Here is a 19,964-nt window from a genome sequence, read left to right as displayed (position 1 = left end):
TGGTGGTGGTGTTGGTGATCGTGGTGGTGGTGGTGGTGATCGTGGTGGTGGTGTTGGTGATCGTGGTGGTGGTGGTGGTGATCGTGGTGGTGGTGTTGGTGATCGTGGTGGTGGTGGTGGTGACGGTGGTGGTGGTGGTGATGGTGGTGATCGTGGTGGTGGTGTTGGTGATCGTGGTGGTGGTGTTGGTGATCGTGGTGGTGGTGTTGGTGATCGTGGTGGTGGTGGTGGTGCTGGTGGTGATGATCACGGTGGTGGTGGTGGTGATGGTGGTGATCGTGGTGGTGGTGTTGGTGATCGTGGTGGTGGTCACAGTGGTGGTGATCACGGTGGTGGTTGTGGTGATCGTGGTGGTGATCGTGGTGCTGTTGGTGGTGATCGTGGTGCTGGTGGTGGTGATCATGGTGGCGGTGGTGGTGATGGTGGTGATCGTGGTAGTGGTGGTGGTGGTGTTAGTGCTGAGCCATGCCAGAGCACAGCACATGAGCGTTCAGGTAGTAGACAGCGTCTGGTTAGCCCTGTCTGAACGGTTCTCCATCTACCTGCACGTTCACACAATTTCCTTCCCTCCGTTTACAAATGGTTTATGGAGGAGCCTCAGCTCACCGAAGCCCAGCTTGTGTCACTGGGGTACAAGCATGACATGGTTTTCTTTCGTTCTGGCCATTGCCTTTTTCCAGATACTGAGGCCCTCAGTGACAGCTTGGCCAGATTCTATAACACTGCAGTCTTATTTGCCTAATAAAACCCAGCCCTATTTGGTTAAACGATTTTCCTTCCTCCCTGATTCCAAGCTCTCCTCCCTGTCCCAGTGCGCACTACGCTGTGACTCAGCAGGCTCGGTGGGGAGGGCCAGCTCGAACATGCACACCCTCCGCTTCCCCATACACTCGGCTCCTCTGACGTTGGAGGCCATGAGGAGGGACATGGGCGTGCAAGGCTCCCTGTCAGTTATTTTGGCCCTGTCCAACACAATGGGCTGGCGGTGCCCTCTTTATGCTGGGCAGTGAATGCTGAGCCCTGGGACCCTGTTCCATGCAGTTACCGTGCTTAGTGACGCATGAATTGTCCCAGCTCTGGCCAATGGCATACTCTTCAGCTGGGCTCCTGAGACTTTGATGAGACCCAAGCAGCTGCAGAGAGCTCCCTCCTTTTCAGTCCATTCCTGCCCCGGACCTGGAATCGGCCAGCTGCTCACAGAGGCCTGGTTCCCATTAGTAGGGATGGGCCTCAGGACAGCACTGGGGGCCTCAGGTGCACCGCTGCCAGGTGGGTCGCGGTGGCTGGGCTCTCGGTGGACACAGCCAGGAGAGATGGAGGGAAGGAGGCTCCGTCGCTCGTGCACACACACTTCCCCTCCTGTCCTGAGCTGCAGGCCTTATTTAACCTTGTCTCTCCCAACGTCTGTGTCTCCTTACTTCCATCCTTGGGCCCCGGTTTCCAAAGGCCCTGGAGACAGAATTCAGGGATCGCAGGCGACCCATTCACCTTGTCCCCCAGTGTACACGGGCAGCCCAGCACAGCGGCACCCGCACCACCAGCGGCAGATTCTGCTAGAAGTCAGACTTCCCAGTTCCTGTCCTCACAACATTTTCCACTGGCGACAGGGGGCCCAGTGGCCCTGTGTTGGAGGGACTTGAGTGCGCCCTGGCTGGCAATGCCACCAACTGTGAACACGTTCATTTTATATTCCATTTCTAGGGGACTTTAAAGAATTAAGTTCTGTAATTACAGAAGACATGCTTCCGGGTCTGTAGAATCAGGCATCTTTGAAGAACCTGGGACAGAGGCTGCCGCCCTGCCCTGCTTCCGTCCGCCTCCCTCTAGGGACTGCTCCACGGGCATCCTTCCCCTTTCCTACCCCTGGTTACTTCCGGAATGTAGGAGCCTTTGTGTTTACATTCGAGTTGTTGCTTACTCATACTCCCGTGCGGTGCCCATCGTCCCGTTTCTGTTGCTATCACTGGTTTCCCACTAGGAGCAGTGTTCAGATCCTCCGGTAGCCGCCTTTTCTTCCGCCCCTTCTTGTTCCCAGCATCGGACTCGAGTTGACGTCCTCTCACAGGTAGTATCTGCAGTGCCATCAGCAGGCATATCTCACGTGTCATCTGCCCTCCCTGGATCTAATTATCCACACTGCCTAACACGCCACCACACACCTTGCAGCATAGGCAGATAACAGCCACGTGCTTACTGCCTCATGGTTCCCTGGGTCCAGAGCCCGGCTGTGTTCTCATCTGTGGCCCTGCTAGGGAAGGACTCACATCTAGGCTCATCCCGGCAGCTGGCAGTAATACTTCCTTGTGGTTATGGGACTGAGGTCGCATGTTCTTGGGGACTGTCAACCCAGAGCCACTCAGCTCCTAGAGACCCCCACCGTCCTCAACACTGGGGGCCTCTCTGCAGGACAGCTCACTCCTTGAGGCCACTCCAGCCTGCTGAGACGTGTCTTTCTAATTTTGTGTGAATTGTTTTGCCAGTGTTCCCTCCCTCCTCTCCTGCCTACGGGCTTGTGAGTGTGAAGAGCGTTGGGTCTGCCCTGTGGCTCACTGGGCTGTGTCCGGGGTCTCCTTTCTGTTCTAGTTGAAGGGCCCCATGCCCTGTCTCCTTCCCTCCCTCTCCAGTCCTCTGTTAAGTGAATTTTTCGTTTCCAATCTTGTACTTTCTAGTTCTAGTGTTTGTATTTGGCTGGGATTTTTTTACGTTTCATTTCTCTACTGAGGTTCACATCTGTTCACTTACTAAGAGCACCTGTTTTTAACGGATTTATGGAGGTCTAGGCTGCTCAGCATCTCCCCGTGTACAGATCAGCGGGTTCTCATGTATTCAGAGTTGTGCAACCATCAGCACACGCTGGGAGCTTTTCCATCACCCACAAGATAGCACTGCCTGAGCGCGGCCCCATTTCTCCCCAGCGCCTTCTCCAGCCCCTGCCAACCATCTGTCTAGTTTTCGTCTCCAGGGATTTGCCTACTCTGGACACTTCTTGTAAATGGAATCGTGCACTCTGCAGCCTTTGTGTCTTTGACTTACATGATTTCAAGGTTGGCCCAGGTTCTGATAGCCATCAGGGGCACTTTGTTCCACATTTAAGGCCTCTAACAGACGTTAAGAATCTACTTTAAAGTCCTTGTGTGCCAATTCTAACATCTGGAATTTTTGTGAATGATGTGAAGAGGGGTAAACACTGAAGTTTGACACCCTCCACTCCACTTAGACGAAGGCTCCGAGTGGGCCGCTTGTGGGGGCTCCGCCTGTGATGCCAGCACTGTGGGGGCTGAGGCGGGCAGACCACCAGGTCAGGAAATCAAGACCAGCCTGGCCAACATGGTAAAACCCCATCTCTACTAAAAATACAAAAATTATCTGGGCGTGGTGGCACGCCTGTAATCCCAGCCACTCAGGAGGTAGAGACAGGAGAATTGCTTGAACCTGGGAGGCGGAGTTTGCAGTGAGCCAAGACCACACCACTGCACTCCAGCCTGGCGACAGAGCGAGACTCCGTCTCACAAAGAAAAAACAGGAAGTTAGGTGGATCTGAGATTGCAATGTGAAAGGCCCAACTGTGAATCTCTTAGGAGAGGCTGTGGATCAAAGGATGTCTTTGTGACTTCAGACCAGGAAGGGATTTCTCAAACAGACGCAGCGGAAGCCTTGATGGAAGAGGCTGATACATTCAGTTCCATTAAAATGAAGAAGGTTGGGGCAGAGTTTGGGTTTTGTAAAATGAAAAGAGTTCTGGAGATTGAGTGCACAGCATCTGAACGTGCTTAACGGCAGAACTGGACTCTATCGTAAAACTATTCAGTTGTAAAAGGTGAGAACCTCTTCATCAAAGGACATAGACTGAAAGGCAATATTGGGGATGAAAACTACTGATTGTTACTCTTCAAAGTCAGTGGAAGGCAATGTCCCTGCAGGGTTTGAGTGGAAGAGTGGGCATGACTTGGCAGACCCCGTGCCAGCCACTTTTGCTGCTCTGTTGAGAGGCTGTGGGACAGAGAGGTCGGGGGTAGCAGAAAGCTGAGTGACTTCTGAGAAGTGGTGAGATTCTGGGCGCACACTGCAGGCAGACCCAGGACTTGCTGGTGGAGTCCTTGCTACGTGGTGAGGTAGTGACTGCCGTCAGGAACCCAGGGCGCTCAGGAGCTCAGCCTGGAGCTATGGAGATAAAATGCCTGTCAGGTGTGCAGGCAGCTAGACAGACGGCTGCACGTGGAAACGTGGGGCTGTTGGTGTGTATGAGAAGTAGGTGTAAGGTCATGTTACTGGAATCACTCTCCTGAAGAGCAAGTGCAGACAGAAGAGGACCACGGGCTAAGCCCGGGCAGAGTGGGAGGGAGGCGGCGAACCAGGTGCTGGGGAGGAGCACAGCCGGTCAAAGAGGACGCCTGCTGGTCTGGCCGGGCTCAGCTGATCGCAGCCGCCTGACTCTTGCTGGCCTGGTTGGGCTCACACACACACCTGGGGTCCACAGCTGAGGACTGATCTAGGACAGTCTGGAGGCAGCTGCGGCGCCTCAGCCTTGCTTCCTGTGTCTGATCCCGGCACGCCAGCCTGGGCATGGCATTCCCGCAGCAATGGCAGAGGGCAAGAGCGAGACCAGCCCAGGCGCACGCATTCATTTCAGCCTCCCCGCCACATGTCTGCCACTGTTCCATTGACCAAGGCAAACCACAGTCACCCAGATTCAAGGGATGGAGGGGGACCCGCCGCCTCTGTGCTGGGGAGGGAGGAAGTAGAGCCTTTAGGGCAGGCCGTGTCCCTCCACCAGGGAGGGGGTGAGCAAGTGCACCCCATGCTGATGGGTCACGTCCTGATGAGAAGGCGCCCCAGCTTTCATGCTGGTGGAATGGAGAGACCAGAACCCAGGCCTGCCTGGAGCAGCTAAAGCAGGACAGGAGGGGGTTGGGCTGGGGCTGCCACAGGCTGGCAGACACTGGCAGCCACTGGTGAGAGAGAGAGAGGAACCAGGGAGAGGCAGGGATGTGTCTGGTGGAGATACTGGTGCATCAGAGAATGCGGGAACCGCTGGAGCAGTGTCCCTGGGGAGCATCGTTTTTGGTTTTGAAACGGAATTTCGCTCTCACCCAGGCTGGAGTGCAATGGTGTGATCTCGGCTCACTGCAACCTCTGCCTCCTGAATTCAAGCAGTTCTCCTGCCTCAGCCTCCTGAGTAGCTGGGATTACAGGTGTGCGCCACCACACCCAGCTAATTTTGTATTTTTAGTAGAGACAGGGTTTTACCATGTTGACCAGACTGGTCTTGAACTCCTGAACTCAGGTGATCCGCCTACCTCGGCCTCTCAAAGTGCTGGGATTACAGGCGTGAGCCACTGTGTCCAGCCTCGGGAGGGCTGTTTAAATAGAAGGGAAAAAGCCAGGAACAACCGGAACATCCAGAGACTCGGAATCAGCGGTGCCACCTTTATAACCCTGTCTCTGCGCAGACGGTCTCATAACTGGTCCTGAAGGAAAGAAGCTGGCTGCCCAGGCAGTCAGGGCCACGTGAGCCCCACATTCTGCAGGGCAATTGCATGTGGCGTGGCTCAGGAGGAACAGGGATGGAGAGAGTGGGAACCCCATGAGGAACTGCCGGCAGCGGGCTGGTGGGGAGCCTGTGGGACCTGGCACACTCTCTCTTCTGGCCTGGCCCATAGTCACATGGGCACCTTGCATCTCACCCTTGCATTTGCGCGCACACTGCTGTGCTCGGAGACGCTGACGCCAAAGGCCCTGTGTGGCTGGGTGGGAACCAGACGCAGGCTCACCTGGCAACAGGACTTGGTGTGTCCTGAGTTGTACTCTGCACAGACCGCAGAGGCCATCACAACACACCCAAAGGGAGGCGTCCCGGTGACGGAACTGTTCTGCGGCTCCTGCCGGTGTGGCCACCCCTCGTTTTCAGCTTACACAGTGAGTCCCTTTGGGTCTGAGGTAGTGCCCCAGGTTGGTCCTGCTTGATTAACTCTTTGCCTCCTCCGCTGCAGGCATGGAAAGCTCACCTGATGGGCCCAGCCGGCTGCACCATGAACCTGCGCAAGACACACGTTCTGCAGAAGGCCCCAGCACTGCAGCCAGGTGAGGGCCAGCGCACTGAGCGGGTGCAGTCCAGCCCTCCATTTCCACTTACCCAAAAGAGCATCCCCAGCAGGGTAACATGGCAAGACCCCATCCCTTTTAAAAAAAAAAAAAAAAAAGTCTCCCAGCCTCTCTCTCGTGCTCTGGTTCCTTAGTAGGCAGGCTAACCATATTGTGTGAGCAAAGTCCTTCTCCACGTGCAAAGGCTCCTACTCCAGTCCTCTTCTCTTTCTGCATCACTGACACGAGTGTTAGAATCAGGAAGCTGGCCGGGCACGGTGGCTCACACCTGTAATCCCAGAACTTTGGGGCCCAAGGCAGGTGGATCATTTGAGGTCAGGAGTTCAAGACCAGCCTGGCCAACATGATGAAACCCTGTAAAAAAAATTAGCTGTGCACAGTGGCGAGGGCCTGCAATCCCAGCTGCCTGGGAGGCTGAAGCAGGAGGATCTCAAACTCGGGAGGTAGAGGTTGTGGTAGGCCGAGATCACGCTATGGCGCTCCAGCCTGGGCGACAGAGTGAGACTCTGTCTCCAAAAAAGAAAAAGAGGAAGCTAAAGAGTAGACCCATAGCTAATGCCACTGCCTGATCCAGAAATCAGATTAGCTATTTCATGTCAGATTTGGGATGCCTTGCAAGAAAATAGGATCTCTTTTATTAGAAAATTATTCCTGATGGCAAAGCCTTTGATACACAGCTGTATTTGAGGAGTGATGATGTTTGTGGGTGTTGGGTATGTGCCAGGCCCTGGGCTGAGGCCTGCACTTGGCTACAGGGCATCCCAACCTCTGCCAAACATGGGGAAAGAGAGGCTCCTGGGCCGCCTGCTGACCGCCAGCCAGCCGGGAAGCCTCTCTCCAGTCCCTGTGGCCGCCCCGCCTCTGCTGCTGGAGCTGAGTTCCAGGCTAATACCAGGGCAGCTCTGTGCCCTCTGCCACATGTCACGTGTTTCCTCTGCATTCTCTTCCTCTCCTGGTGCCACCACGTGTGCATGTGCAGCCGGCCAGCACAGCCACTTCCCACATCCACTGTCAGCCTGGCCCCTGGGGACTACATGACCGCTGCCCACTGTGCAGACCCCACCAGGCCCAGCCCTGAGTCCTGCAGTCGGGTGCTGGCCATCACCATGGGCCCTCGGACACTGTTGCTCGGTATCTGACCACTCCCTGGCCACTCACACTGTGGCCACAGGTTCCACATCTGGTTTGTGGGTAGGAGCGCCCCTCTTAATGTGGGTCCTGTGCTTGCTCTGCAGGGAGAAGGTCAGCTGTGGCTGCATCAGGCGTCTCGGGGTCAAAGGCCGGAAGCAAGATCCCCACCCCAAAGGGCGGGCTGAGCAAGAGCTCCAGCAGGACGCATGCCAGGCGCTGACGCGGCACTCCGGCTCCTTTGTAAGGGATGGAGCACGTCTCCTGATTCCACACTATTTCTCCTGAACTCTCTGGCCTTGGCGACCCCATGCTCTGGCTGCTGTCCGCGGCTTCCAGCTGTGCACGCTTCTTACATGTCCGTGCCGTCAGCTCTCATGCACACGATACGAACGGGAGTAACCACAGACCTTGTGTGCAGCACCTGGACCCCGCGCCCTGTGTGCTGAGCCTTCAGGGCTGTCTCAGGCCTGTCTTAGAATCGGAAGAGGATGCGTCCTGTTTAGAGAGAGCCAGAGGGCACCACCTGGGAGGTGCTAGCCAGGCTGCCGGCAGCACAGGCACGGCCCCACTTTCCTTACTACTGGGAGCAATTACCATAAAATATGACCGGAAACCTTTTGCACACTGCTCTCTGTCACGTGCAGTACAATTTCCACAGGTCTGTGGCTCGGCGCACGGTGGTTCCGGGAGAGTGGCCGAGTGCACTGGCCTCCAGCGTGCCTTCTCCCCCTGCAGGCCCCGTCTGCTGGCCATGCCCAGTGCGCTCGGCCCCGGGTAGCAGAGCTCACGTTCCCACTAGAGCAAGAAATAAAGGCAAAAGAGAACATCTTTTTAAATTCGTATTGTTTTTGAGAATTGGTCCCACCTCGGCAAGCACCTTGCTGGATGCTTCTCCAGTAGCGCTGCCTCTGTGACAGACGTCAGCGCCTGCCTGGAACTGAGGTGGACACAGGTGTGGCCCGTGCCCTGCCTTTGCCCGGAGGCGCTTCGCATTCTCCACTTTAGAATTCCTAAAGAAATGTGGAGGAAGTCACTGGGAAATGAATTTCCACCTGGTCACTCTGCTTGCAGCACGCAGAAGCCCGCTAGTGCGGGCCCGTCCCGTCCCTTCAACTCCATGTTGTGACTGGGCCCATATGTTTACTTTCTTCAGACAGTTCATAGGATGTTTAAAACACCAATACGTTGCTTCAAATGATGTAACCAAACCTCAGAAACCGTCCCCAACCAGCCATCCCGTCCTGGGGGAGTGAGCTGTGGGTTTCGTCTGTAGCTTGGGGCCTGTGTCACGTCCAGGCCACTGTATGGAGGGAGTCAGGAGCTGTCTGGAAGCACCTACACTCTCCCCGCCCCAGCCTGTGCTCCCAGGGGCCGAGGCTACCACGGACTGAGGGCAGTCCCCTCCCACCCGGTGCCCGGGGCTTCTGCTTGCCTCACAGGTGTTGCATGGGCAGATTTTGAAAATGCTAGTTAGAAAGGTTTGGGATTGATGGAGTTTGTATTAAGCAATTAGTGTATAGATATTTCTTAATTCCCAACTGTGTGAAACAACAAAATATCTAAGAACTAATCACTATTTGAACAATGTACTCCCTGGTTTGGATACGTTAATAACCATGAATTTGCGTGAATTAATCTCCACGTTTGGTAAATATACCGCCAGTTGACTCAGAATACTAAGTAAGAATAAGACCTACCAAGAATCTTTAAGAATATGCTCTGCTAAATGTTTTTAAAGTATAAGGAGAGAGGGGGCCAGGCGCAGTGCTCAAGCCTCTAATCCCAGCACTTTGGGAGGCCAAGGAGAATGGATCTTGAGGTCAGGAGTTGGAGACCAGCCTGGCCAATATGGAAAAGTCCTGTCTCTACTAAAAATAAAAAAATTAGCCAAGTATGGTGGCACATTGCCTGTAGTCCCAGCTACTCTGGAGGCTGAGGCCGGAGAATCGCTTGAATCCAGGCAGCGGAGGCTGTAGTGAGTCAGATCATGCCACTGCACTCCAGCCTGGGTGACAGAGTAAGACTCCATCTCAAAAAAAAAAAAAATAGTACAAGAAGAGAAATAACTTGAATCTTTATGAGACAAAACAGAGCGAAGATCCCAAGACATCTGTAAAATGATCCTTTCTGGTCTCAGAGATGTTGGCCATTATTTTCCAATCCATGTTTAAAAAACAGACAAAATAGAACTCGTTCCTTAAATAGAACACGAACGAGAAAAGTTAACCAAAGAATTATTCTTCTCTCACCAATGAAACTTTTAAGAAATATACGTGTTTTCTATGTATCGGAACTTAAAGAAAACATTTATAAAAATACGTCATTTTTAGTGATTGACAAACTTGGGTTCATTTAAAACAGATTCCTCTTTTGTTAGTTACAGAAGAATCGTGTGTTTTTGTTGAAATGATCCTACCAGTGATTCGTGACTGTTGAGAGCTTTACAGGGCTATTGTTAAGGGACCGATAATCTGGCATAAAAAACTTCAAAGGAACTGTAAGATCCCTTGGCCATTCATAAATAAAATGACTAAATTTGGAATACTAATAATTGAATTTTTACTCATGTTCTGAATATTTAATATTTATTTCTATTATTTTCATGTCAAGATATTATAGTAAATCTAATTTAAAAGGACTGTATGTGTAAATTGGCATTAGAATACAAATGTAAATACTTGTAATGAAATTTTGCAAGTTTTTAATATTTTAACATAGTTTTCTATTTGTCTTTATTTCAAGCACCAGAATTATAAAATATCTAAGTAATTTATTTTTATTGTTTTAGGGCTTAAGGGTTAACTCACCCTGAGTATATTAATAAAAAGATCACTAAATGTTTTGTCACTTTATTTCAACATTACAATTAAAAAGCAATTTGCCAATTACATTTACTTTAATGAACAAGTGTAGCCCAGCCCTGAAAACTTACAAAGTAGATTGAAAGTCTGAGCAAGGTGGCTCATGCCTGTAATCCCAGCACTTTGGGAGGCCAAGGTGGGCGGATCATGAAGTCAGGAGTTCGAGACCAACCTAACTAACATGGTGACAGCCTGTCTACTAAAAATACAAAAATTAGCCAGGCATGGTGGTGCACACCTATAATCCCAGCTACTTGGGAGGCTGAGGCAGGAGAATCGCTTGAACCCAGGAGGCAGAGATTGCAGTGAGCTGAGATCACACCATTGCGCTCCAGCCTGGGTGACAGAGTGAGACTCCATCTCAAGAAAATAAAAAAAGTAGATCAACAATTGGTGAAAAAAGAGACAACAGGTATGAAGTTGCCCTGAGTTTGGTCCCTAGAATAAGCTCTTTGTCAAAACAAGTTCACTGTTGAAGAAACTAGACTATTTGAAACCACATGGAGATTAGAGAAATGATTGACCAGTTGTATCCTGTGGAATAAATTCAGAATGTTGTCCAAGTTCTCTAATTGTGCCCAGTACAGGATTATACTTTCTGGTCTCTTCATAGGTTTTTCCCCTTTGAAAGAGGGATGTTACCAGCTGTCACGGCTGTTTTGCTTTTCAACTAAGCACTGCACCATGATCACCCACCTACTGCCCAGGAAAGCCAGGGGCAGTGGCTGTGGCACCCTTGATTGGAAAGCTAGGTGGGCTGAGCCGTGGGAGGAAGGTCATGGCCAGGGCTTAGGCAGTGAGCCTGTGAGCCCACCCTGCAGGGAGGTGTGGCTTTAGACCATCCAGTGGGACGGAGGCGGGTCTGCGGGAATCTATGACCGTGCAAGGCCAGTGTTGTCATCCTCAATGACAGAACAGAGATATTCCAGGCACACGCAGCTGCAGGGCAAAGCCCCCGCGTGCCCTCTGACTGCAGGGAGGAAGGTTCTGGTCCAGAGGAACCTTGGCACTGTCTGGATCTTGAAAATAGCATGGGAGATCCTGACTCCACTGATGGAGCAGTTTTCAGGGAGTGTGTGACCACAGCTTGCCACTGCCTCAGCTTCCTCACCTGTAAAATGGAACTGAAGGTCCCCTTTGTAGGAAAAGATGGCCAGGGGCAGACCTGTGTTACAGTTAAATGATTACAAGCTTGCTTACTTTTTATACCCTGAGATTTGTGCCACGGATCAAATACTGAATTAAGAAAACTCCAAACTATGGTGCAGTAAAATAAAAGCAGAGATCAAGTGGTAACAGGAGGCCTCTAGTGAAGACCGTCTGAGAGCTTCATAACCGCGGGACGCTGCGGTGTGGTTGCGAGGCAGCAGAGATGGCTTCGGTCCCACGATCTCTTCCCAACACACAGTCTGCGTGAGGGTCTCCTAAGGAGGGCTTGTGCAAGAACTCTAGGAAGGAACGCAACCTCTGCTCACAAGACTCGGGAGGGCCTTTGCAGACGGGAGCTTGCAGGACAGGGAAGTCTTGCAGGGCAGAGAGAACTGGAACGCCACAGGCTCTGCCTGTGTTCTGGGAATATAGAGTAATTCTGATTGCTCTGTGTCCACAGTGCTCAGGAGATAAAAACCCCTTGATGCACGGTGTGCGCTCAGACCTTATGGCGCCCTATCCATTGTGCCTCTTTTGCAAATGCACCTGGATAGAGAATGGGTGGTAAAAACTCAGTGTCCTTAGTTAGCGTTTCTTAGAAGAACTACATTTGCTATTGATGCTGCAGACACATGCTCTTCCCCCCATCTATCTTCCTCCTCCACCCTCCTCCCCACAGCCTGCAAGATTAACAAGATAATGCACCCAATAAAAGTGTGTGGAGCCCACAGCTCAGTGCCAACGCAGATCACCCTGCCAGAGAGTGCGTTGGACCCCTGGACCCACGCTGTGAACTTCTACCCTTGGCCCTGTCTTATTTCTGTTCTCACTCCCTCATCACTGCCAGGACACGGGGCACCCACGAACAGGGTTGGGCTGCATCCCAGCACCCTTGCTATACACTGTGTGCCAAAGAGGACACACACACACTCCAGGCATTTTCCAGCCTTCTGCACAACTGGCCTCAGGGTGTCAGGCACCTGCCCTTAAGTGGGGAGCACTTCTGAGGATCAGTGGAGGTGAGGCCCAGCCAGCAGAGGGCAGTGGGCAGCCTAAAGGCAGGGGAGCCCCCACTGCCCACACACCCAGCTGCAAAATCCTACCAGAGCATCTTCCAAACTCAGGGGTTCCCAGAGCATCCCTCCTTCCTAAGAATGAAGCCCTGGGACAGGGCCAGGCAGGGGAGAGGGAAGAAAATCTCTCCCACTTCGGAACTTTTCTTTAATTCCAGAGACAGAGTTTCACTCTGTTGCACGGGCTGGAGTACAGTAGTGCTATGATGACTCACTGCAGTCTAGAACTCCTGGGCTCAAGCCATCTTCCCACCTAAGTCTCCTGAGTAGCTGGGACTACAGGCACAAGCCACCAACCCCAGCTAATTTTTTTTGTGGGTGGGGGGGTCTCACCATGTTGCCCAGGCCCCCTGCAAACTATTTTATCACCAACATCAGTGTCATCAGCAGCCCATTCGCCTCTGTAATGTGGATCTCATACCTCCTGTGTTACTCTGGGTAGCAGCATCAGGCAGCACTCTGTTGCCTGGTGCTGGTGGGTGAATGTGTCTGCAAGTTCACAGGCTGGAAACTCACTCCCCGGTGCAACAGTATAGGGAGGTGGGGCCCGATGGTAGGCCCTGTCCTCGTGGATGGATTTCTGCAACAATAAAAGGTCTTGGAGCCAGACACGGTGGCTCACACCTATAAACCCAGCCCTTTGGGAGGCCAAGATGAGAGGATCACTGACATCCAGGAGTTCAAGACCAACCTGGGCAACATAGTGAGACCCTATCTCTACAAAAAATAAAACATTAGATGGGTATGGTGGCATGTGCCTGTAGTCCCACCCATTCGGGTGGCTGAGGGAGGAGGATCAAAGGAGCCTTGGAGGTCGAGGCTGAAGTGAGCCATGAATGCTCCAGTGCACTCAGCCTGGGTGACAGAGTGAGACCCTGTCTCCAAAACAAAGTGAGTGGGGGGCCTTGGGTGGCGGATCCCCCTTCACCTTCTGCCCTGTAAGGATACAGCCCGCTTTCCCTCTCTCCCTCCAGAGGATGCTTGGACTCCCAGCCTCCACAGCTGTTAGAAAGAAACCTCTGCTTTCTATAATTTACCCAGTCTCAGATATTTTGTTATAACAAGCAGACTAAGACAACTAATCCTCTTTGTTTATTATTTTTTTGAGATAGGGTCTCACTCTGTCACCCAGGCTGGAGTGCAGTGCACTCTCAGCTCATTGCAACCTTCAACCTCCTGCCTCAGCCTCCTGAGTAACTGGGACTATAGGCACATGACACCATGCCCAGCTAATTTTTACATTTTTGTACAGGGAAATCTCACTGTGTTGCCCAGGCTGGTCTGGAACTCTTGAGCTTAAGTGATCCTCCCACCTCAGCCTTCCGGGGTGCTGGGATTACAGGCGTGAGCCACCATACCCCTGAGTGGTCCTGTTTAAAATGTGTTCAGTGGTGGGGCATGATGGCTCATGCCTGTAATCCCAGCATCTTGGGAGGCCGAGGCGGGCAGATTACTTGAGGTCAGGAGTTTGAGACTAACCTGGGCAACATGGTGAAACCCTGTCTCTACTAAAAATACAAAAATTAGCCAGGCATGGTGGCAGATGTCTGTAATTACAGCTACTTGGAGGCTGAGGCAGAAGAATCACTTGAACCCAGGAGGAAAAGGTTGCAATGAGCAGGGATCACACCACTATACTCCAGCCTGGAGTATGTGGCACCTCCCCCTCACTCTCTAGCTCCTGCTTTACCTCTGCCATGAGTAAAAGCTCCCTGAGTCCTCCCCAAGAAGTTGCTCATGCTACACTTCCTGCAGAGCCTGCAGAATCATAAGTCAATCAAACCTCTTTTTAAATTGCCCAGTCTCAGGTAATTCCCCTTTACAAACCTTATCACAACTTACACTGACCATCTACAACATGTTTGAACTTCCTGACTTGTCTTATACTTCTCTCTTTTCTAGCCATTTTACTTTAGGATAAGAATTTATCACATAATATCCTTTCTTATATAAAATTATTTTCTTTTCTTCATATCCTTACCAAAAATATAACTTCATATATAAAACTTTTTTTATTACTCTCTCCCCTACTTACTAGTTTCTTTTTACATTTCTTCATAACTTTTAAACAATTTTCAAATTACATAAAATTATTTTTTCTCTCAATATTTACAGACTTACATATTAATTAGAATCCCTATTCTTAGCAACCTTAAATTTTAGTGAAAGCCCAGGAAGCAAGAAATCTTGAACTATCAGAAGTTATTTTGTTGATTAAACCATTCCATAATTTTTAGAAACACATTTTCCCATAGCACAATCTTTTCTCAATGTAGTTTCACTACATTGGCTAGGCTGATCTTGATTTCCTGGACTCAAATGACTCTCCTGTCCACTTATAAGCATTTATCTCATTTACACAAACTCAGGTTTTTCCAGTTTAACTAGATTACTTCTGAAAACTGAGATATTACACAAAGCTAGTCATGATTTTACATTATTTTCCTGTTAATCATTTTTCAAAAACAGAGTCTCACTGTATTGCCCCAACTAGGGTGCCATGGCACAACTATAGCTCACTACAGCCTCACTGGGCCCAAGCAGTCTTCTCACCTTACCTTCCTGAGTAACATGGACTACAGACATATACTACCACACCCAGTAACCTTTTTAAGTTTTTTGTAGAAATGGGGTCTCACTACATTGGCCGGACTGTCTTGATTTCCTGGGCTCAAATGATCCCCCTGCCTCAGCTTCCCAAAGTGTTGGGAATATAGGCATGAGCCACCGTGTCCAGCCCTTGTTAACCATTTTTAAAGTCTGTGAATATTAGATGTTCACCTAAGTAAGAATTTTAAAATTAAACACATGGTATTTTGCCAAAAACTCAGAAGATTCAGCTGTTTTCATTGAATCAACAATCTTAGTCTTATTTGTTAAAAAAAAAAATCACACACAGATTATTCCAGTTTTGTCTGGGTTTATTGTCTCATAACGTTTTTGCCAAACCCTGACAGCTTAAAACATTTAGCAGAGGCAAATGTAAAACTTATTTACCCAGGCAAAAGTGTATACTGATGATTCTGAAGAGATTTTTATTTTTCTTTTGACAATAAATTTAAATCCAGCTTATTTATTAAAGATTACTAAATTCGTGTGGACTTGAAAGGCATTTGGACTTAATCTATGAGGACTCATCTACTTATAAGCCAATATGGTAGCCTAGACACAACACACAATACATGCACATATACATAAACACATCTAAAGAGGTATACATACACACACAAACATAGATCCAATAACTCTCACCTTGGAACTCCTGCCAGGAGGAAGCATCACAGACTCACTGACCTATAAAAGATAGCTGGACCCAAGTTATTTCTGACAAAATTGGAACCTGTTCACATGGCTAAGCTTTGTTTGCCCTGAAAGGTAATCCAAGGAAAGCTGTGGACCAAAATTTTGGATAAAGCAGTATTCATGGCAGTTTTGATTTTAAAACCTCTTTTTTTCCTTCACTTTCAAATAGGTTTCCAGTGTTTATATTTTAGCTGGAACTGGCTGAACTGCATAAGAAAAACAAAATTTCCAAGTAAAGCAGTGAGTTTTATCTCAACGCCAATAACTTAACAGCAGGTTCAAAGCAGGCAGAAAAGAAAAGGGAGAAATAGAGAGCTTTAGAAGACTTGAACTCTACAGTTGCAGGTTAACCATGTGAGTGAGCTCTGAATTTTCCTTATTGTAGTTTGCCCATTGATTTAAAATATGCACAAAATGGGCCACAGTATGGAATCAGCTGGAATCTCAGTCTCGAAAAGAGTTTACATGCTTTTTCCACCAACAAAATTTGACACAGATACAGGAACTGCTCTGGATTCCCAAAGAGGATGACAAAATCAAAGGAAATTGCTGGAACCTATTTCTCCCCTAGTGATGCGGTTTGGCTCTGTGTCCCCACCCAAATCTCATCTTGAATTGTACTCCCATAATTGCTTCGTGTTGTGGGAGGGACCCGGTGGGAGACAATCTGAATCATGGGGGTGTTTTCCCCCATACTGTTCTCAAGGTAGGGAATAAGTCTCACGAGATCTGATGGTTTTATCAGGGGGGTTTCTGCTTTTGCATCTTCTTCATTTTGTCTTGCCACCACCTTGTAAGACGTACCTTTCACCTCCTGCCATGATTCTGATGAGGTCTCACCAGCCATGTGGAACTGAAAGTCCAATTAAACCTCTTTTTCTTCCCAGTCTTGGGTATGTCTTTATGAGCAGAGTGAAAATGGGCTAATACACCTAGTGAGGAGAGGAGCACTCTATCTGGCTGCTTTCTGACAATCAGATGGACCTGATCTTGGCCGTTGGGATGGAGGCTGTGGCTAAGCACCCTTGGAAGAAGGTACAACACTAAACAGAGACACAAGCACAAACAGATCTCTGCAGAGGGTAGACTGCAGCAAAGTCCTGAGGTCCTGTCCCAAACCCAGACAGCACCACAGAATGACCTGCATTAGGTCCAACTGACACAGAGATTCAGGCAGCACCAGAGTACCAATACTAGCTCTAGACAGCTAAAGCCCCAGACGACAGACACAGAGGATTTCCAGGTGCACTCCAGTTGACATCCCAGATGCTGCTTCCCTCCCATCAGCAGAGCGTGAGAGCTGCTGATATCATGAAGCAGGAGGGAGAAAAACTCAAGACAAAGGTGGTCTTGGCAGCTACTAGGATTCCCTAAGGTCCTAGTCCTGGGGTCAGTTGGCCATGAGCAGCTGGCGTTGGCATTTGCAAGTGGCTGCTGTCCTGCCTGGTAGCAAGAGTGGGTGAGCCCTGGGACTCCCGTGGCCAATTTCTGCATTCACTGGAAAGCATGTGCACAGGCTGAGCCACTCACAACACAGTGCCTCACACAAGGCACCAGATTTGTAACCAGCTCAAGCCTGGCTGCTCAAAGACCAAAAACATGAGAAGGGAGGTGTGGTGGAAGGAAAGCAGTTTATTAAACAACTGTTAGAGACAGAATGCTTGTTCCTAAGTACCGCAAGGAAACATTAGCATTCAGACAAAAAGTTCTCTCAGTAAAGCAATTTTACTTTCTGCAGAAAGAGTACTCCTCTTAGCCATCTTGCCACAAGAGTACAATGAACAAGGGAAAGGCAAGCACATTTATTCCTTAAGCATTGGATTCTTACTGCTGTGTCAGATCTCTGTTGGTTGGAGCCAGATCTCACAATCTAAACTAAAACCCAACCGGCCAACAACTTTAAACTTTTCTAAATAGGTAAAGGCAATGGAGCACAAAAGATAGAGGAAGTCCAAAAAGGAAGGGGCATAGGCTGTGAGCTGGGACATGCCTGTGGGCACGTCCAGCACCGATATCTTGGTTAAAGCACAAGGACGTAGAATGCACTTATTTCTTTATGTCTAACATTCTTTAACAAGAAGGGAAACTTTGAAGAGGAACTTTTTACTTTCTATACCAGCAGATGGGACATGGCTGGGCTCATGGCTCCGAGAGACCCTCTGTCTTTGTGGCTGAGTGAGGGATTTCGGAAGGAAAACTTGGTGTGGAAAACAAGCGGGAGTGGTGCAGGAGGGTGCAGGGCCACGTGTCTTGTTCCAAAGCTTATCTCAAGTAGAGGCCTGTCTGAAGGTCCAGTTTGTGCCATCCTGACTTGGGCTGTTAGTGACGGGCTCACTGTTCCTAACTCCCCCAGAGCAGCAGGATCCAGAGCTGGGTCTCTGTGCCTGGTTTGCTTCAAAATTAGATCCCCGAATTTCTTTTTCTCTCTCTCTCTCTCTCTCTCTCTCTCTCTCTCCCTCTCTCTCTCTCTCCCCCGCTCTTTGAGATGGAATCTCCCTCTGTGGCCCAGGCTGGAGTGCAATGGCACAATCTCAGCTCACTGCAACCTCTGCCTTCTGGGTTGAAGTGATTCTCCTGCCTCAGCCTCCAAGTAGCTGGGATTATGCCACCAAGCCTAGCTAATTTTTGTATTTTTAGTAGAGATGGGGCTTCACCATGTTGGCCAGGGCTCATCTTAAACTCCTGACCTCAGGTGATCTGCCCGCCTCAGCCTCCCAAAGTGCTGGGATTACAGGAGTCAGCCACCGCACCTGGCCTGTAAATGTTTTTTGATCAGAGTTGATTCTCTCCTGGATCAGGAAATAGGCCCAGCAAAGCAAGGAGACTGTCTTCAGAATGCAGATTTCCCCCACAATAGCCTTGCCGGACTATTTTAAGATATGGCAAAGAAATATAATTTGGGGTAAAATACTTGAATTTCATTCAGAGTCTTTATCTGTCATTTAATGCTCTACTAGAGGCAGGCTGGAATTTGGTATCATTGCTACGAAGAGTCAGCTTTGTCAGTCTTTTTTTTTTTTTTTTTGGGAGATGGAGTCTTGCTCTGTCACCCAGGCTGCAGTATAGTGACACAGTTTCGGCTCACTGCAACCTCCATCTCTTGGGTTTAAGCAATTCTCCTGCCTCAGCCTCCCAAGTAGCTTGGATTACAGGCGCCCACCATCATGCCTGGCTAATTTTTGTATTTTTAGTAGAGTCAGGGTTTCACCATGTTGGCCACACTGGCCTTGAACTCCTGACCTCAAGTGATCTGCCTACCTTGGCCTCCCAAAGTGTTAGGATTACAGGCGTCAGCCACCTCACCTGGCCTGGCTCTGTCAGTCTTAAGGTCTGTGTTGATGTTCATGATGGTCAAGTGGGCCTGAATTTCCAAAGGGAGGACAGTATAATGAGGCATGTCCAACCCCACCCCCCACATCTGACCTTTCCCGTCATGACCTAAACTAGTTTCTTTGTTTCTGTTTTTGAGATGGAGTCTTGCCCTCTTGCCCAGGCTGGACTGCAATGGCATGATGTTGACTCACTGCAAGCTTTGCCTCCCTGATTCAAGTGATTCTCCTGCTTCGGCTTCCCGAGTAGCTGGGATTACAAGCGTCCACCACCACACCCAGCTAATTTTTTCTATCTTTAGTAGAGATGGGGTTTCATCATGTCGACCAGGCTGGTCTCATGATCCTCCTGCCTCGGTCTCTCAAAGTGTTGGGATTACAGGCGAGAGCCACCGCGCCCAGCCCCTGAACTAGTTTTTACGGTTAACTAGGGAATGCCTTTGGCCCAGAGGAGGGGTCCATTCAGATGGTTGCGGGGCTTTGAATTTTATTTTTTGGCCAGGTGTGGTGACTCATATCTGTAATCCTAGCTATTTGGGAGTCTGAGGCAGGTGGATTGCTTGAGCTCAGGGGTTTGAGACCAGCCTGGGCAACATGGCAAAACCCCAGCTTCACAAAAAATACAAAACTTAGCCAGGCATGGTGGTGCATGCCTGTGCTATCAGCTACTTGGGAGGCTGAGGTGGGAGGATCACTGGAGCCAGGGAAGTAGAGACTGAGGTGAGCAGAGTTGGCACCACTGCACTCCAGCCTGGGTAACAGAGCAAGACCCTGTCTCAATAAATAAATACATAAAAATTTTGGGGCCAGGTGCAATGGCTCATTCCTGTAATCCCAGCACTTTAGGAAGCCGTCACAGGCAAATCACCTGAGGTCAGGTGTTTGAGACCGGCCTGGCCCACATGGTGAAACCCTGTCTCTACTAAAAATACAAAAAAATTAGCTGGGCTTGGTGGCGGGCACCTGTAACTCAGTTACTCGGGAGGCTGAGGCCGGAGAATTGCTTGAACCCAGGA

At 49.9% G+C, this 19,964-nt stretch overlaps 1 protein-coding gene across 1 annotated transcript in view; it reads left to right on the top strand.

Annotated features, from left to right (window-relative positions):
- The window catches only part of CEP104 (centrosomal protein 104), a 44,393-nt gene extending 36,328 nt beyond the window's left edge, over nucleotides 1-8,065 (top strand). The window contains exons 19-21 of the mRNA XM_017542695.2: nucleotides 316-494; nucleotides 5,937-6,081; nucleotides 7,338-8,065. Of these exons, the coding sequence (XP_017398184.2) occupies nucleotides 316-494; nucleotides 5,937-6,081; nucleotides 7,338-7,453 (440 nt within the window). The 3' untranslated portion in view covers nucleotides 7,454-8,065. The remainder of the gene's footprint in view (nucleotides 1-315; nucleotides 495-5,936; nucleotides 6,082-7,337) is intronic.
- The last annotated feature ends 11,899 nt before the right edge of the window (nucleotides 8,066-19,964 follow it).

Source organism: Cebus imitator, unplaced genomic scaffold, assembly GCF_001604975.1.
Source record: "Cebus imitator isolate Cc_AM_T3 unplaced genomic scaffold, Cebus_imitator-1.0 Scaffold145, whole genome shotgun sequence".
NCBI lineage: Eukaryota > Metazoa > Chordata > Mammalia > Primates > Cebidae > Cebus > Cebus imitator.
This window is presented reverse-complemented; position numbering and strand designations above follow the sequence as displayed.